This window comes from Tetrao urogallus (assembly GCF_951394365.1).
Source record: "Tetrao urogallus genome assembly, chromosome: 3".
NCBI classification, from domain to species: Eukaryota; Metazoa; Chordata; class Aves; order Galliformes; family Phasianidae; genus Tetrao; species Tetrao urogallus.
In genome coordinates this window covers 36,322,152-36,340,950 of record NC_136815.1, presented here as the reverse complement: position 1 = coordinate 36,340,950, position 18,799 = coordinate 36,322,152, and the positions used below count along the sequence as shown (strand labels likewise).

General features: G+C 40.4%; 1 protein-coding gene across 1 annotated transcript in view; it reads right to left on the bottom strand.

The window, feature by feature from the left end:
- Positions 1 to 14,841: 14,841 nt before the first annotated feature.
- TOX (thymocyte selection associated high mobility group box) overlaps positions 14,842 to 18,799 on the bottom strand; it is a gene marked incomplete at both ends in the record, with an annotated part of 217,201 nt that continues 213,243 nt past the window's right edge. The window contains 2 exons of the mRNA XM_079533422.1: positions 14,842 to 14,878; positions 16,934 to 17,085. Coding sequence (XP_079389548.1) covers positions 14,842 to 14,878; positions 16,934 to 17,085 — 189 coding nt within the window. The remainder of the gene's footprint in view (positions 14,879 to 16,933; positions 17,086 to 18,799) is intronic.

The window sequence follows — 18,799 nt, the reverse complement described above, 5'->3', positions numbered from 1 at the left end:
GCAGGGAAATAAACATCTTAGCAAACTCCCTGGCATGGGACCAATACCGAGCATAAATCTACAGAACAAGGAAAAGCAGCCCTTTGTGCCACAAGATCATTTTTAACTTGAGCTTTCGAGTAGCTATCAGAGATTACCTCTCATCTTTCACAGCATGAATTTCATGTACACATTGTTAGGGGACCAGAACAATATGGAAAGCATGAACGAAGAAAAGAGGAATTAAAGTACCTGAATCAGCTGAGTCATGGCTGCAATACAAAAAGGATTTCTGGAGGGCTGAGATTGAAACAGTAATGAAAAAATGCCTCATTTTAGCAATGGGGTTACTTACTACAGTGTTTTTGATGGGAATTATGACAAGGTTCCTGGGGATTCTCTTGCTTCAATTAATTAAACTCACATTGAGAGGACTACTTCAGCCCTGCAATTATTACTTCCTTTTTCATGGGAAAGTAGGAAAAGTGATTTGAAAATAATTTGGTTTGTTCTCTTTTCCAGTTTCTTTTCCTCATCTCTGTGGCTTTTTGCCTTTTCCCCTTAACTCACTTGTGTTTCCAATCTGCAATATGCTTTTTCAAGAGAAAGAGCCCGTTTTTTTACTTTGTTTTGTTTTGTTTTACTTATTTTGTTTTTAAGTGAGACAAAAGGGTAATTTCTTCTCTGCTGGGAGAAATGAATCACACGAGCTCCTGCAATCACTAGGCAGAGCTCCTCAGAGCCGTATGTTCTTTCCAAATGCTCTGCTATTCTCACATCATCAGTTCAGTTCCTACAGGAGACACTTGTCCCCAGTTTTTGTCCCTTCTCTTTTCTCAGAAGGAAACCAGGTCACTTGAAGCTATCTTCCTTTGTGAAACAAGTCATTCCGTTTTCTTTTCTCTCTTTGAAGTTGGACATACGGTAGTGCATGTGGTAAGTATGAAAACACCACCGGGTGATAAGAAACTTACAATTAAGCCCAGGAGTGATAATGAACAGATGCTTCCCTCCCACAAATGCTTTTTTGTATTGAACAAAATCTGGCTGCAAGATTTTATCAATTCTAGGAGTCAACTCAACTTTAGAAAAAAAAAAAAACATGACCTACCTTGATAATATCCCATATGCTTATCTCTTGCCCCTGGGCTTTTACCTTTGTGGGTAAGTACTTGTTTTTTTCTGTTAAACTGATTTTTCTGATCTTGGCAAAATTAGAAGCAAAATAGCATGTGACTCCTTGTGGGTTTACAACATGCAAAGCAAGCTATCTTGTGGTGGATCTTTCTCTGCACTCTCACTAACTACTTAGATCTTTTCCCCTAATGAGAAAGGGAAAAGATAAACTGGTTTGTATTGGCAACTTAACATGGAAATGCTAGTGAAATTAGTTTGTTATTACTTTTTATTCAGGGACAACCAGGACAGGATGGTTTCCAGCAGTGAACAATCTTCAACATGGAGAAACGTCACTTTGCCCTCTAATATTGCAATTAGTATTTATTATTACACCACAGGAGAGACTGGGCAGAGATGGGCACCTTTTCTACAGGGACCTGTGCAGATCTCAAGCGGGCAGGACAGTTTCAAGGCAGACCTATGGAGCTGTGGTATGGTCTATGGGGTTGGTCCACGGAGCTGGTCAAGCTGCACTGCAAACACGATTGAACCTCAGGTCTTCTCTGTATTCCTTTTTTCCTTCTCTTACCTGTCCTGACATTTTAGGCTGGAACCTCTGCAGGACAAAGGATGCGTTTGACCAGGTGCCTGTCAAGTGCCAATCTTGGCTGAGGAATCTCAGCACTCCTGTGATATGAATGATAATTCCAATAATAAAGGCAAAGCCTGACCATCTGTCTTCTATTATGGTAATGTCTCGCTCCGTGACAGTAGGTCAGTCTGTGCAGCTGCTTCTCTGGCTCATTCTGTACTGGAAAAGACCCCTCTTTATTTTTGACTAAGTCTCTGTGGCCTGAAGATGGAAAAAGCCTGTAGTGATGCCAACTGTCTTAGGTATGGAGTCTGAAAAGAAACTCACAATCAGGGAAGTATCATTCAGGGCCATATGCTTTGATCCTTGGCAGTGATTAAGTTCCTGGTTTCACCTCCAAAGCAGGTGATGATCACTTCCCCCAAGCAATTGCCTTCTGAGATCACAACACTGCCTGGTGCCGAGACAGCACTCTATCCCCATAGACTGTGAATGCTCTTGCCTTCATTCAGACATCTATGGGTAATGACAGGATTATGACTTAGTAGCAAATCCCTCCACCTCCAAATTTCCTTCTGTTCTGGATCCTACAGTGCGAGCTGATGCAACAGGGCACTGGGATGCCCTCCCTGCCCGTCTCCCTCAGTGTGCTGCTGGTGTGACTGTGGTTCTCCTAGTACTCACAGCAGACTCCCCAGTGCTTAGGAATTGAGATATCACTATAGATGGGAGTCACAGAATGAGACAAAACATACATTAGGAATTACTTATGAGCTGCATAATTTGTGTTGATCAGAATTTTCAAATACAATCTTTTTGTTATTATAAGATGAAATGTATCATGATGATAATTCACATGGCTGAATATAGTGCTGCTGATAATAATACTCAACAGTGGGAAACTATCAAATGCATAGCCTTGCTGTTCATCTATTATACTTTCCCATTAGAGGTTTTATTTTTTTCCATCCAGAGTTTGATTTAACGGGTACAATATGTTTGGCACAAGCGACATTAGAAAAGCACTATCATATTGGCAAAATAGTTCTTACTGTTTCAAGGAGATATTTTGGAGACTATAAATTGATAGTAAAAGTCCTTTCCCACTGCATACAGTATATATCTGTATATATGTATACAACTTTAGAATAGACAGAGATCTGAACAAAGGTGGATAAGCAACAGTAATTTCAGCTGCCTATTCTGCTTGGTAAAGACCAAGCCTACTGTATGGCTGATGCTTTGCTCACAGTACTTACTATAGAATCATAAAGGCTGGAAAAGGCCACTAAGATCATATAGTCCAAACAAGGTTGTCTGAAGGCTCAGACTGAATATTCAGTCTGAATAGCTCCTTGGAGAATAAAGTGGGAAAGGGAAGGAGGGAAGGATTGGGCTCCTTGGGGGTGAAAGGCACATAGAGGTAGTGCTGAAGGACCATGTATGGAAGGCATTCAAAGCCCAGCTGGATGTGGCTCTGGGCAGCCTGATCTAGTGGTTGGTGACCCTGCACATAGCAGGGGGATTGAAACTAGATGATCATTGTGGTCCTTTACAACCCAGGCCATTCTGTGATTCTGTGATTCTATGATTCTATGATTCTATGACTCTATGATTCTATGATTCTATGATTCTGTTTCAGAGGAACTACATTCCAAGAGAGAACCTGGATTTGAACTGATTCTTAACATAGCTATTAGGGCCCAAGAGTGCAGTGTGAGTTAAGTCATTTGGCAGTGTTGGTATACCCTTTAAATTCTGAAGATGTGCTGAAGGGGAATACAGCTCATTTACCTGTGTTACCTGTTTTTTTACCTTTTCTCAGGCTGATCTTTCTCATATCCAGCAGCCATTGCAGCCTGTAATTTTTCAAATCCCCATGGAGATCTTGCTGCAGCATCATCCTCAGGAGAAAGGCTGTTTCTCTGCTTGGCCCAAAGCAGGTGGAGTACTCACATGTCATATTGCAAATTGGATGCTTATTCCTTTGGGAGCACTTCCTTTGTTTGAGGCAAATGAAATCTCTGGCTTGTCTGAGGACAAGGAATAAAAGACACTGTTTTGAAGACAAAGGGGAATTTCAGCCCTCTCTTGAAACACAGCTTAATTCATTTTAAGTACTTGCTTATGTGCTTTTATCTAGTTTATCTATCTATTCACTTTTGAAAGAAGATGCTGATGACATTAACACATTCATTCAACACCACTCTGCCTTTCACTTCACTCATAATTCTACATTCTATTATTTTCTACTTTTAAATTTACTTATATTCAAAACAACGGCAAAAGTCCCTTCAGTTTTAGTGGCAGAGGATCATGTCTGACTGGAAGAGCGCCTCAGGCTTCTGGACTTGCATATGTCTCTCAAGAAGAACTCCGATTAATTTTGGGAAATGCACGATGATCTTGAGATATATTTCTTTTCCTGAATGAGATAAAAAGAACCATTTGGAAAGTGACTAATGTAAGCAAATCATTTGCAACAAATTATTCATATGAGGTTTTTTTTCTGTTTGCAAATATTCACCGTAAGTCTGATGTTTAGAGAGATGAACTAACTGTTTCTTGATATACAGTTTATTCATGAATAGTTCATTGTAATTCAAGTCATAGCTCCTTTGAGGACACACAGGTCATAGTTTGGGTACAATTTCCCTGACTGGACTGGATGAACATTATTCTTTTAGAATCTGTTTCCCTGGTACAAATATTCATTATGGCAAAATCATAATCATACTCATTTGCTGCTATGATGAGAGTTCCTTTACTTAGTGCAGTGGGGGAAGGGAAGGTATGCTTATTGGAAGAAATGCACTGAAAAATTTCCATACCATTGGTCCACTTCTTTTTCTGTTTTCACCCAGCTATAGGGATGGTTTTTACTCCGTCTCATCATGTTATATGATGGCCAGGGTGAAGAAAAGAGTCAACAGTGGCTCATGACCCAACTGCAACTGAGTTCAATTTACAGTTAGGGATTGGAGATAAATTCAGAAATTTAGTGGATAAATGAGGAGATGTCTCGATAGTCTACCCTTCCAACAACTCTTGTGTTAACATGCTCACATGACATTGCTGAATGTGGGCAGGAGTGGCTGGGAGGATCAGGTTGGTGGCAGCCACTTCCAGGAGCTCTGCAGCTCCTGGATGTTCCCTGATGCTTTCCTGCTTAGCCTGTTCACCTGCAGTGAGCTGGACAGTCCAGCTGCCATTGGTTGGAAGACTCCAAGGCAAAAGGGTCTTGTACAGCCTTGAAGGAGGGGCCAAGATATGAAAACAATTTCCCAGAAGACTACTACTAGACTCCGCTTCATCCTGCAAGAGGTATCTCCCATGATTTCAGTGTTGGCTGTGCTCCAGGGTCTGGTCTCTGGGAGGGCAGCAAGCAGGTTCGAGGCATCACAGGGGACAGAGACATGAAGAAAGTGACCTAAAAAGAAATAAACAGTATTTAGCTGTTGTCAGGTGGAAAGCAGAGTGTGTCATCAGTAAAAAAAGGAGTTCACTAATTTCTGATCTGGGCAAATGGATTCACATCTCATAGCACCGCGAGGACATCTAGAAGATACTTGCTCTCTGATGGAGAGTCACCCACCTGTGGGGCAGCAGGCACACTGGGGGAAGAGCTCTCCTCCAGCCCTGGGTGTCTACCATGACAGTGCCTGTGCCCCTGCTCCTGCCCACAGCTGTAAGGGAAGTGTTGCTATCTGCATGCATTATCTGGAGAGAAAAAAATTCCAACAGCATTCTCATTTGCCATTTTGATATGTACATTGTTCTCTTGATGCTAGAGAAATAACACAAAAATAACTCCTGGATCAGTAGTTATTCCTGAACCACGGATTATGCCTGCTTTCATTCCATAATACAGGGCCTTGTGTCTGTCTTGCCCGGGCTTAGATTTTCCTGTTGCTGTTCACTGAAATGTTTTATTTTCCACCACTGCCTGTAGGCACTGACATGTATTAGCCTTGGCAGCACCATGCAGGGGGCTTACACACCCTGATGCTCACTAATTGCAACCTCCTGAACATCCTAATAGCTATAATAATACAGTGATGTATACACGAAGTCACAGTCTGTCAATGTGTTGCTGCTGTGGTGTAAATCCTGCAACCAATATACTCATGACTGAAATCCCCTTGTTGCATGGAGAGTTTTGTTCCGTGGAGTGGTTTCTATTTACATGCACTCAGGTTCTCTGAATGTCCAACAGCAAGAGAACAGCAGAAACCTGAATCTTGAGGGCACATGGGAATGTTATTTCCAGTGGGGTGCTGAGCTGAGGGAAAACAGCTGACAGCATCTGTTCTGGATCAAACGGGGTGACAGCCTTAATGAAGAGATTCTGGTGTCCTTGTCTGCTTTCCAAACCCGCTCTTTGAATGATAAACTCCAAAGAATTAAAGTTACTTGTGTATGCCCTCCTAACACCCTTTCAGCACTTGTGTAGCAAAGCCACATTCATTTCATTGCTGGGGGAATTCCCTAGTTTCAGAAATGGGGGTGGATTTTCCTCTACTGGCAGTTAAGGTTTCCAGTAGTGAACCATCTCCAGTTTCCACATACTGAATGTATTCTCCAAAGTAATGACATCAAGACAAAAAAGGAAGATAAAGGCTTGGACTCATTATGTTTGACAGAGCATATACAGTACTTATGCAGAGATTGAAATGATCATAACTAAGCTCATAGAAAATTGCAAACACGCAAAGGTTGTATGAAAAGATGCATAAATCAAATTTATGAAGTAATTTTAATGCAGTTTTTTGACGTAAATTCTTTTAGATGATTCATCGGCCATGTTCTGGTGTGTATCTTTTTTGATGATAAGAATGATGATGATTTAGAGCATTGGATACTAGTGAAAACTTCTCCACTTTTCAAAAAAAAAAAAAAATTAAATCCAAGCCTTGAGGCAAAAATCTTAAAAATAGACATATTTTGGTATGAAACCATTTGCACAAATGAAACTAATAGGTTTTATCTAAACCATCTGGTGGAGGAAAAGCATTAAAATGTAAAGTCACGTATTGAAGCACCAGAGACTTCTCAGAGTGCTGTACCTTAAAAAAAAAAAAAAGAAAAAAGGAAAACTGTATATTCCCTTCATTTATCTGAGGCCTTGCTCCCCTGAGTCCAAGCTTTAACTGATCGGCTTTACTTTGGCAACCAATACACTCCTGCTTGTCTTTGCACAAAAGTTGCACTCCCAAAAATGCAGATTAAATTCATTTCAGAAAAGTGATCTAAAACTTACTTCTTGCTTGGGAGTTTTTTTTTCCTCTTAAGTAAACATCCAGGAAACAAACAGGAAAGTCAGATACAAATGACATTCACTTTTGCTTTTTTTTGCACATGGAAAAACAGTGCAAAACTTTTGCACAAGTTCAAAACAGTACACTTTACTATAGCATACGGGTTGTTATAACAGGAAGCCACGAACAAAGACTTTCTCCCTCCCTTTCCCAAAGTGGGGCCAAGTAACCACGATCTGCTGGCTTTCTTTCTATCCCATGTGTGGGGATGTTGTGTAAAACAGGCTAGCATAGGTTGGAAGGAGTCCCTGGAGGTTTTCCGGTCCATGCCATCCCCACAGTGAAAGGCCGTGCAAATTAGGCTGTTCAGGGCTGTCCAGTTGAGTTCTGAATATTTCCGAGGACGGAAATCCCACAGCCCCTCTGGGCTCTTATTTCAGTTTTTTACCTCCTTCCTGGTGACTTTTCTCCTTTTCTTGCCAGGGTTGTCCTCTTTGCAGTTTGTGACTGTTGTCTTCACTGTGCGTCTCGAGAAAGACTTGGGCTCTGTCTTCTTTATAAACAGATCATATATGCAGATCGTAATAAGATATTCTCTTGGCTTCCTCTCCCTGAGAACTATCCAGACCTGGTGCCCTCAGCATTACCTCCAGCCCCCACCTTGCCCATTGGGTGATCTCCACTGGACTCACTCCAGTATGTTAGTGTTCTTCATCTGCTGAGATCACCTTTCACAGAATCACAGAATCATGAAGATTAACAAAGACCTTTAAGATTATTTAGTCCAGTCATTCCCATTCCTGTGCTCAGATTTCTTCCCAGTCCAAAGGTCTCACAGTAAGAGAAGACAGGATATCCTAATTCTGATTTTGATATCCCCTGAGAATTTAGAAATAGCCTTGAAAATCCATCTCCCATTTATCACAGAAGCGCAGTCTGCTGCCAGGACCTCATTGTGTGGCTGTCTCCAGTGTGCTTGCAGAGGGCAACTTCTGCTGGGGACTGAGCAGCAGGACAGTTACATTCTGTCATAACACTTGACTTGTGGGACCTACGAGTCTCCTCTGTGTGCACATACAGAAATATATATACACATGCAATTGTACTTTGAGAAATCTGATGAATAATGTCAGGCAGGAAAAGGATTTGACCAGATTCTAAGGCAAAATTCTGCAAAGAGAACGAGAGAGAAATAAAGGCCTTCAGGAACAGCACAGTTAAAATAATCTTCATGAGCCTTGGAATTTTAATGTAAATTCCAGCAACTTGAGACCAAAGATTACTTCCTCTTTTATTATTCCGAAGTTTTAAAAGTTTTGTACAGATAATTTTGAAAATAGCACTCATTGTGCACTGAAGAAGAGAAAGCAGAAAAACCCAGAAGACCAGCAAGAGCTAGAAACCTCCCCCTATTTATTATTTGTGAAATCTCCCCTGAATAAAGCTGACCTCATGTATCTGAGTGCTGCTTCAGCTGTTGAACTTCAGTTGGGAATGAAGCCAAAGACTTTTTGCAAAACTCTTGGATCTTGGCCACTCTTCCACTAAGTTACTCAGTGTCCATGGGCACATCACTTACTCTTTTTAGTGTTCATCTCTTTAACACAATCAATAACAGTGATGTGTATGGCAGAGGAGCAGGGAGGCTCAGCTCATTATTTCAGAACCCTGAGCAGAAGCAGAAATCAAAACATGAAGACTTACTCTACTAATTAGGGCATCAGAATGCCTAATCTGTTGAAGTGATGGCATGCTCTTGAATGAACTTTGGAACTTCTTGTTTGTATGCAGTGCTAATACAGACAGCAGGAAAAATTCATCTTGCATCTTTAGTGTTCAACAATACTCTGTGCTGATGACATAAACACAAACAGCATTTTGTTGTGCAGAAAGCAACCTGTGGGCTCAGTGCATGCAGAGGGTTTGCACTGCCACAATGTCTGCATTACCCCGTGCAGGTGAACAGCCCATTTGCCCCAGCTGAATGTGGAAAGACTTCAGGCTTATCTACTTCTCTAGATTGACCCTAGATATCCACGTGTGAAAAGGCCGAGTATTTACTTGAGGTTTTTTTTTTTTCCCTCCTTCTTTTTAAATAAATATATAAATAAACAAATATCAGAAGCACACAGGTTGTAACACAAAACTTCTTAGAAAGCTGCTTTAAAGCAGACTCTAAATGTGTGATTCTTGGAACCTTCAGAGGCTTCTGTATTACAAAACATGTTCCAGCCTGCTGTGAAACACAGAATATCCCCCACTCCCATGCTCAATTTAGCTAAAAGACGCATTTTACAAATGTACCTATCCTTGATCCTATGTCTTATTTTTAAGGGGATTTTAAGGGGATTGTATGCGCAGCGTGCTACTTGTTAACTGCAAAGTTAAAAGGAAAAGTACTTTGTTTTCCACTCTGAATTTTTCCCTGACCTAAATGCCCAGCCTCTAGACATGCCTCTGAGTGCTGGAGTCCTGCTGTGCACATCCACTATCTCCCGTCTGCATCCTGAGCACTCTGCCTGGAAAATGCTCATGTTCCAAGGGTTACTGGATTGCAATTGCTCTCTGCAAACAAAATTCGCATCTGTTGTGACAACTTATTTCAGCCTGATTCGACTTGAAAAGGTCAAGATTAATCCCAGAAAATCAGCCTTCTATTGGAAAGGCCAAATCAACTTTAATTGTAACACATGGCTATTTGTATTGGCGTTTAGCTGCAGCCGCTTATCCTTCTTTCCATTGGTATTATTTGTTTCTGAACCAGCTCCTAAAGCCTACAGTGAAAGCCGAACCATTTTAAGTAACATAACAAAAACAACGGCTGACATCTTTCCTTTTACAGGTTTGTATTGACCCAGGATATTTTGCGTGCACGGCTTTTATGACTTTTGTTTATCAGCAGTCTGGGAAGGAAATGAAAAAAAAAAAATCACAGAAGAAAACACTGGCTCATTTGGCAAGCATTAATGGTGCCTACTGTACTGCACGCATTCTCCACCTGCCTCTGCTCTCCGCACCGCAGCCTGCTGAGAAGCTGGGGAAGAACCGCTTGAAACCCTGCTGCAGTACAGGGGGACCTTGGTGGCAGGTAATGGGGAGACAGATCCCCTCGCTGTCGTTTTGGGATTCACAGCCCCCTGACTCCACACGTGGGCCTGTGGGGAGCAGCACCCGCTGCCTCTGTGGGCTGCTATCGGCCCCGCCATCTTGCTGCAAGCAGACATTTGAGCTTTCAGGGCCCCTGAATAGTGACAGGATGGGAGAGACTCATTTGGCAATGCTTTGCTTGTGCTGTTTGGCCTGAAGAAAGATACTCAAAGTGGTAAGATTGTTTAGCAACAGCTGGCAAGCACCCGGGTGTGAGCCTGATTTCAGACATGACAGGCACTTACAGGAATGTTGCCAGATACAGCTGTTTAAAAGCCTTAATAAACAGCAAGTCAATACTAATCTTTGCCAAATTAATCTTTTCCTTGACAGCCCATCAGAGCAATTATGCTCAGACTTGCTGTAAACACGCAATTGTCAGAGGGTAGGGATCTTCTCCACGGCACTTGTGGGTTTTTTTTGCAGAGGTTGTTTTCAAAATAGAAAGGTTTCCTTCTCTTTTCCCCTTCCTCTCTTTCTTTTCCTCTTGTGTTTTATTTTCTATCCAATTACATGTTAGCCAGCTTGGTATTAGCCTGAATGAAATTTCTTTGTAAAGTGTCTATCGCAGCAAGCCCTTAATAGAATGTGAAATGATGACAGTGGCAGGATCCATGCAGATGCACATTTGCTAGTAGGTTTCTCTAATTAGGCAGTAACTGTGACAGACTCTGAAATGTTACAAGTCATTGTTCTCACTTGTCCCCTTGCTGGTAGAATAGGAACTACATTTGAGTTGTGATTTAATGCGCTGCTGGGTAATAATAAAATACATGACTTTGCAAAGGAAAGCAAGTGCTGTCTGGGAGACCTGACTCGAAGCATGACTTGTGTTCTCTGAGGTGCTGAGTACCTCCTGCAGCACTGCCATACCTTAATGCATGCTAAATAAGGCTTTATTTAAAAAAGTAAGAATACTTGAGGACACCAAATAAATAACTAACCAGGTAATGGCTGTTTGTCTATTTCAATACCTTTTATCAATAGAAGTGGGAGTAGTTCCTGTATGGGCTCCATGCAGCAATTTCAGCTGTTGCTCCCACTGTGTGTGAAACAAGGGTTTAACTACTCAATTTCCCCAGAGCACGGAATGAACTCTCTGTGCCACGTTTACAGGATCAGGTAGGAAACAGGCAGATGCAATTGTGGAAGTGGTAGCTGAGGTTGAGATGAAGTCTCAGAAGGCTGAGGAAGGTACTAAGCCCGTGTTTTGCCTTCCAGTAATGAGATGTTTTACTATAGGCTTCCTGCTTACAGAGGAGCCTTGCAGGGAATATTTGGCAGATCAGCCAGTGGAATCAGGAGATAGTGCTCGGTGCGATACAGAAGCAGACACAAACGCACAAATGCACTGCTACACTGTGAATGGCTGAGGCCATCCACAAATACATTAATTGCTTACTGCCCATGGAGGAATGGAGGGAAGTCCATTTGGAGACTGTGGTTGGGGGGATCAGCTGGTTGAGATGCTTGAGGCTCTGTGAGCTGAGTAAGCTGGTGCCACCAGAACAGGCACCCTGAGAGAAGGAGTAAACTCACAGAGCTCTTTTCTGTCTCAAAACCTCTGCTTAGCCTGGTGCAAGCAGACAGGCTTTCAATCTTCTGGAGCACCTACGTTGCTAACCTTGCATTTCACCTACCACTTTGTAAAAAACATCAGAAAAGAAATACTAGTTTCAGTTAATAGCAGCTATTCTTTCTGTTGGTTCCTATCATTTTGGCAGATGTCTTTATTATATTTATTTGCCATTACTGTGTTTCTTCAATGCGTAGGTTATTTTGTTCCCATGCCTCCTTGTTATTATCTTTATGATAGAAGGTGACTTACAACTGTGACTTCAGTACATGTTACTGCAATGCCTAAGCCCCTGTGCCTCATCAAAGGGTAGGGTACTTCTTCACCAGCTCCAATGGGGTTTCACCTAGTTATAGAAGAACCTCAACTTTTGGGGTTCCACTTACCAACCACTTTTATCTGTCAATAAGCAGATGAAAACAAACAGCAGTTTGCCCTTGACCAGCAACCACTGCTTTTTTCTGAGTTCTGACAGGAAGAACTGACATGTATGCATAAAAGTTGGAGCTTCCCTTTGGAATAAAGTGCCTTTAGTACAACCCAGGCCAAAGCAATCATTTTTATTTGGTGAGGTATTGGAACGGGCTGCCTAGCGAGGTGATGGAGTCACCATCCCTGGAGGTCTTCAAGGAAAAATTGGGCGTTGCACTGAGTGACATGGTCTAGAGCAGTCACAGGCATGGGTTGGAAGTTGGACTAGATGATCTTAGTCATCTTTCCAACCTTAACAATTCTATGATTATATATCAGCTTACCTGTCCCATTCCAACAGAGTCCAGGCACAGAACTTCATCCAGGTCCCAGGACCTGTACTGTGCTGAGTAAATACATGGCAGGTTAAGTTCTTACAGACCAAGAGACACCAACTAGCAAGAGGTTCGTACAGAATAAGTATTTTATTCATGATGTAATTTTTTTTTTTATTTACATTAAAGTTTTCTTGTATTTTGAACTCTGCTTGGATATTGAAATTAACAACTTTATGTGACTGTGCACCTGCTCTAAAAGAAATGGAGATAACACAGTTCTTTTCTGTAAAAGAAAAAAGAAAACTGCCTGTCAAAATGAAAGCTGATTTTTCTCATTCCCAGTAATTATTTTCTCACTTTCAAATTAATATGAGTGGAAAATGTAGTTTGCTATAATATAATAAATAGAAGACATTGGGTAATTAGTAGTGCTGGTATATTTCTAAAGTACTAAATAGACAAACAATAAACTGTGAATTTAATCACAAGTTCTTATACAGTTTAAAGACAGGAAAATTAGAGCTCTCAGCTACAGTCATTTGAGTAATCAAATCTGATCTGCATTATTTATTAGTTATTACATGCCAAGTGATTTCAACTGTACATTGCCTGAAATCATTCCAAAGCAAACATACCTTTGTTTCTGTTTTCCTTTTTTTTTTTTTTTTTTTTTTTTTTTTTTAAATCAATGGCATTGCATAATTCATGTTAATTCTGAGTTGCTTTCTTCATTTCCCGTGGACAACACAAATCAGCAATACTCTCTATTACTTGGACAGGCATCCAGCATCATCCAGAAAATCATTTTCAGATCTCTCCCTGATCAAAAGCATTGACAAGATGCCTTCTTTTGGATTTATTTATTTATTTATTTATTTATTTATTTATTTATTTATTTATTTTAATCCCTTTCTCTGTGTCTATTTAACTTACTTTTCACTTCAGGATATATTTGTGATACTCTCCTGAAAACACTGTAGGAATTTTTGCCTGTATGATAAAATGGCTGAAGCATACTGGGTAATATTTCTGTTGGTAACGCTTTTATTCCACTTGACTAATTAATCCAAACTGATGAAGTTTGAAGAAGTAGCACTATGCAGCTTTATACAGTTAGTTTTGTTGGATCAAGCCTTACTTTTGGGTGACTTCTTGCTACAACAGTTTAAAAAGGGAATTACTTAAAATACCATTGTTTATTTTCTTCCCTTAGCAACCAAAGAAATACAGAAATAAGTATTGGTTACCTTCATTTTCTGCCAGAAAAGCAGGTTTGGCGTTATATATGTCACTGTAAAAACTAAATAAAGTATTCACATCAATTGTGAACGATTTGTGCCAGCAAAAGTTAAAGCATCAAAGAAACCTCTTTAAAATGCTAACAAATTTACTTACAAACACCTATATTTATTATTTCATAAATAGGCGCAACAGGTTCCATAAAAAAAGATTAAATACAGACACAGTATGAAGAAACAATACATAGCCATATGTAAAGATTATAATTTAGCTGTCTCCAATCTGTTTCTGCATCTAATAAAATATCAGGTAAGCATTTGGCAGTTTTATACATAAAAGGACTTAATGACATTTACTAACCAGTACACATAAAGTGATTTTCTTTTTAAAAAAGAAGCGTTTTTAGGCAGTACAAAATAAATGTGTTTGCTCTTTATCAACACTGGTTTCCCTCTTGTTTTTGTGTTTATTTCATGATACACAGCCAATATTTTAACTAATATCATTTGGGAATATTTTACTTTTTTTTTTTTTCTCCAAATAGTTTGAAAATATAGAGCTATTAGTCAGTTGTTTAAAAATGAAGTAAAAATATGAATGTTTGCCAATTTAACCATTTTTGTGAAATCCATAAACTGGAATGAGCCAGTTTCAATTACAGTTAGCTACAAAAACATTCACATTTTATACTCTAGGAGAGTGTAACATAGATGCTATTTACAAACTTGCTATGACTGCTACATCAAGCCATTTAAAAAGTCTTTAGTAGTTTCATATAAACACCCATTATGAAAAAACAATGGAAAATCCAGGACTTTTATCCGAGACATCTACAGTTGCTAAGGCAGTTACTATCGCAGCACTTCACAGCAAAAACCAACATAAAATCTGAATGGTCCAAGTTTCCTTCGGGGAAGAAGAAATGCAATGTCCGTTACAGAATCTCAGGGTGGGGGTGGAAAGCAGAAAGAAAGAATGAGAAACAAAATGGGGGGAGGGAAAGAAAAAGAAAGAAGCAAGACTATTTTTCCAGAGTGGGTGACCCACAAGCTCAGATAGTCCTAAGTGCTTAGCAACTTGTATTTTGTAATAAAATGCAGAACTGCCTTGACTGCATAAAGCAATCCATGATGAAAAGACTTCCCTGCATTCCTCAGTGGAAAGGAGAGGTGTTTCAGATTTTCAGGTAAGGTAGAGTGCTTTGTCCCTCTGCATGCCCCTGTTCAAAGAGAAAAAGAGCAAATCTGATTTTTAAATTTGTCAAATTTTTAGTCATGTTCTTCCCCAGAAGAACCATAACCCTGCTTTGTCATTAATTCCAAGCACATCACTGGAGGACAGCTGTATTACCATGGTAATAGTAATAAAAACACTTTTTAAAATGGCTCCCAGCCAGCTCATGACCCATCCCTGGAGACACTCAGGGTCAGGCTGGGTGGGGCTCTGAGTAACCTGATGTAGCTGTAGGTGTCCCTGTTCACTGCAGTGGAGTTGAATCAGCTGACCTTTAGAGGTCCCTTCCAACTCAAATGACCCTATGATTCTACAGTTCTATGATATTAGTCCTGGAGTAACCAAAATGTGCTATGTTGGCAGCTTCACGTAAGCGTGGGCAAGGGAGCACCAGATGGTTCTGGTGGAGCTCAACACAACTAGCTTTTCCTGGCTCTCTGGGAGATCTCTCATAAATGTACACTTTCACAGTTCTTGACAGGATTCAGCTTCAGCTGAAACATACCAACTCAGAGCAAAAAGGAACCATAATTTATAATAATAGCCTGTATAAGCCAGAAAAAAATATATCGTTAAAAGTAGAAGTATCACTAACAGCACTTGGTTCACAGTGCAGAGATTTTTCTGGGTGAGAGTTCTACTCTTCATCTCCTGCTTGGTTGCCAAAACCCAGACACCAGTTCTGTTCTTCCACACCTCTACGGCTTACTTGGTTTGGATTCCAAGATTACCACAGAGCATACAATGCACTGGCAAAGCCAAGTTAGGCTAAGTCCGTGCAGACAGTCCTTACAGACACAAATCTATATAGGGTATATAAAGTCTTCTCAGAGCAAGCTTGTGCTGATAGGAGTTATGCCCGGTGGACACTTAGAGAACACTGCTGGCAATGATCTGACATTGCTTTTTCCAGAAGAGACCAGGAATCAAAACTAGAGGTGGTTATGGACCACTTGTATGGCTCCTGCTAAAGTCTGCAGCACAGATCAACACATTCAGGTGGTACAGCAGACAGGTGAGACCATTCTGCTGAACAAGAGGGCAAGCCATGAGGAAAAATGAAAAAGTATAGGGCAGAGAGAGTGAATCCACTGAGAACACTAGTTAAAATCTGCCCTGGTGTCAACAGTTTTAGTCCAAACATTTTTCAGGTGTGGTAATGAGAAAAAGATTTTTCTTTGGTTTAGTTTGTGTTCCAGAAATACTTTAAAACAATAATGCAAGTGTAATTCTGAGTCTGAGTAAATGTAATGGGTGAAACCAGTCTTTAGTTCTACCTTGTGCTTGGTTGTCTGGGCTGGATTTGACCCTTGGTAGCAGCCAAGAGCTTTTATCTGACTTTGCCTTGGGTGTTCATGCCAAGATCAAGGAGAGTTCAGGCTGGTGAATGTGTTCCCAAGGCATAAAATCAGTTATTTAAAACTCAAAAGGTATTTTCTGTTCAGGGTCTTAGAAGATTCCAGGAAGCTCCTGATACAGTAGTATGACTCCACAAAAATTACACAAGAAGAGGTTTTGAAGGGGCTTCTAACCTCCTGAGAGAGGCACAGAGCTCCTACATGTATGATATTTTGTACCTGGTAAAGTTCATGTGATCTTATTTCCTTTCATGTGACTTGTATCCCTATACATCACCCATTTGTCTCCCTGACATGGGTTTCCATGACCCAAACCAGTTGTTTTCACTGATGGCAATGGAATATTTGGAGAAAACAGTTTACTATGTTTGCCTCTTGAATAGGAATTTAAATAGGAATTTCTTATGCTTTTTCCCTAAGATCTCAGTTTGGTTTTTCTAATGAATGGGAACTGTCAAAGACCAAAACTTATGTTCTGCAACAAAACGACAAAAGTCTCTAATAAATGTATGTATTGAGAACTTATTCTCCCACAGTAGTCCAACTGCTGAACAAAAACAGTGTCATCACAGATAAACTTCTGAAATACTGAAGGGGAACAGGCAACAAAGCTATTTTCAAACTGTCAGATACTCATGTCATGAATGCGGCTAGACACAAGGTGGCATTCACTGGCTGCTTACCCGTTACTGCAGTAGTCATTATTCCAGTCCACAGTCTGTGCTGGAGGATTTCTGCACCCTGAACGAACATACTCCATTGCTTGGGTAACAACTTGTGCAGCCGTTGATGTTGGATTGATGATATTCTGATAATCAGGCTGAAGAGTAAATCCCTAGAAGAGAAAGCAAGTGCATTAAATGCATGGAAATAATGCAACAGGTTGTGTGTATTAAACAACAAAAGTAAGGTATGTACTCCAAAATTGTAGAAGGTCTCCTTTCCAGGTGTACTTCAAGTTCTCAGAGTTGAAACAGTGAAAATGTGTAGGTGCTTTCTAAGTTTTAAACTCTTTGGTTTGAGAGATAAATGGCACCAAAACGGTATTAGCTTTTACACTGTCACAGAGTGGAACTAAAAGGGACAGAAGAGAAACAACTCAATCAACAGTGGGGCAAAAGGGCCTGCTTGCACCTTAGAGGATCCATTCAGATTGGCTGTAAAGACATGAACTAGTCGTTAATTCCCAAAATACGCAACAGAATCTTTTTGAAGGACGTAGGCAGCAGGTGGCTGACTGTTTTATTAGACTACACCTATTCACATATTGTTCTCAACCCTCTTTTTCTTCATTCAGTCACAAAGAGACCATCTGCTGCTTCTTTTATTTGTACTTCTCTCTCAACTAAACAGAAATTCAGCCAAAGCTTTTTAACAGTTGTTAGACTACTGTAGTAAAAGTAGCACAGAATAACTTGCTTTTTGAAACCAAGAAGATGAGAAAAAAAGTGGAAGTTACAAAGAGACATTTAACTCACTCCCTAAAATATCTGTCATGTTAAAAGTCATTAATTTTCCTCTTTTGATATATTAGACTATATCATTTTAAATATTCTGTTTTGAAACCAGGAGGGTGACTGAAATTTCAAGACTAGTAAGAACTGCCTTAGTGTACCTGGTTACACATAAATGTACATCATATTCCTGTAAAGTCAGAAGAATGACATTAGATAAAGCATGCGAATGCTGTACAAAAGCAACTGCTGAAAAACACCAAAAATTAACCTCCTTCCTGGGGCAGTGGCACACAATTCCCAGGCAAGTAGGTGAGATGTGTAGCTGCTAAATCAGTGACTGAACTTGATCCAGGATACTTAGTTTGAAAATCCAAAGTCCACATATAGGGCAAATAGGATTAAAGCTCATAGCTTTCAGTTTAAAAATACAGTGGTTTAAGTATGGTTTCTTAAGATAGGAATTTTGGGGAGAGCTGTTTTCCGATGCAGGTTAGCTTAGCCACACTACCTTTTATACAAGATGAATGAGTATTCTCATTTGACACCAGCTCACCTCCCTCCTCCAAAATGAGCTTCCTTCAAATATAAAATGTCCCTTCTTTCTTCACATCTTCCCTGCACGTTGCCATCTTCTTACTCTGCTTATTCTGACCACAGATTTTAGCCTAGGCTACAAATTAATCATAGATCCATAGAATATCCCAGCTTGGAGGACTCACAAGGATCATTGAGTCCAACTCCCAGCTCCATTCAGGACCACCCAAACTCAAACCCTATGTCTGAAAGCATTGACCAAACTCCTCTTGAACTCTGGCAGCCTGGGGCTGTGACTGCTGCCCTGGCAACCCTCTTTGACTTTGATCACTACTTTCGTCTGTAGTCTCTTCCATGTGGAGAGAAGGGACTCACACCTCATGTCTTAAATTATCTAGGTACCTCACTTTATCCTTGATGAGCCAGGAAACAGATCATTAGTAGTGCACAAGTTCAGGACTGATTTCAACATCTAGCTTTAGTGTAACTGATACACTGCCTTGCTAATAAGATAAAATAAAATCCACTGCTCACAACTGTAACGCCATCAGGCTGCAC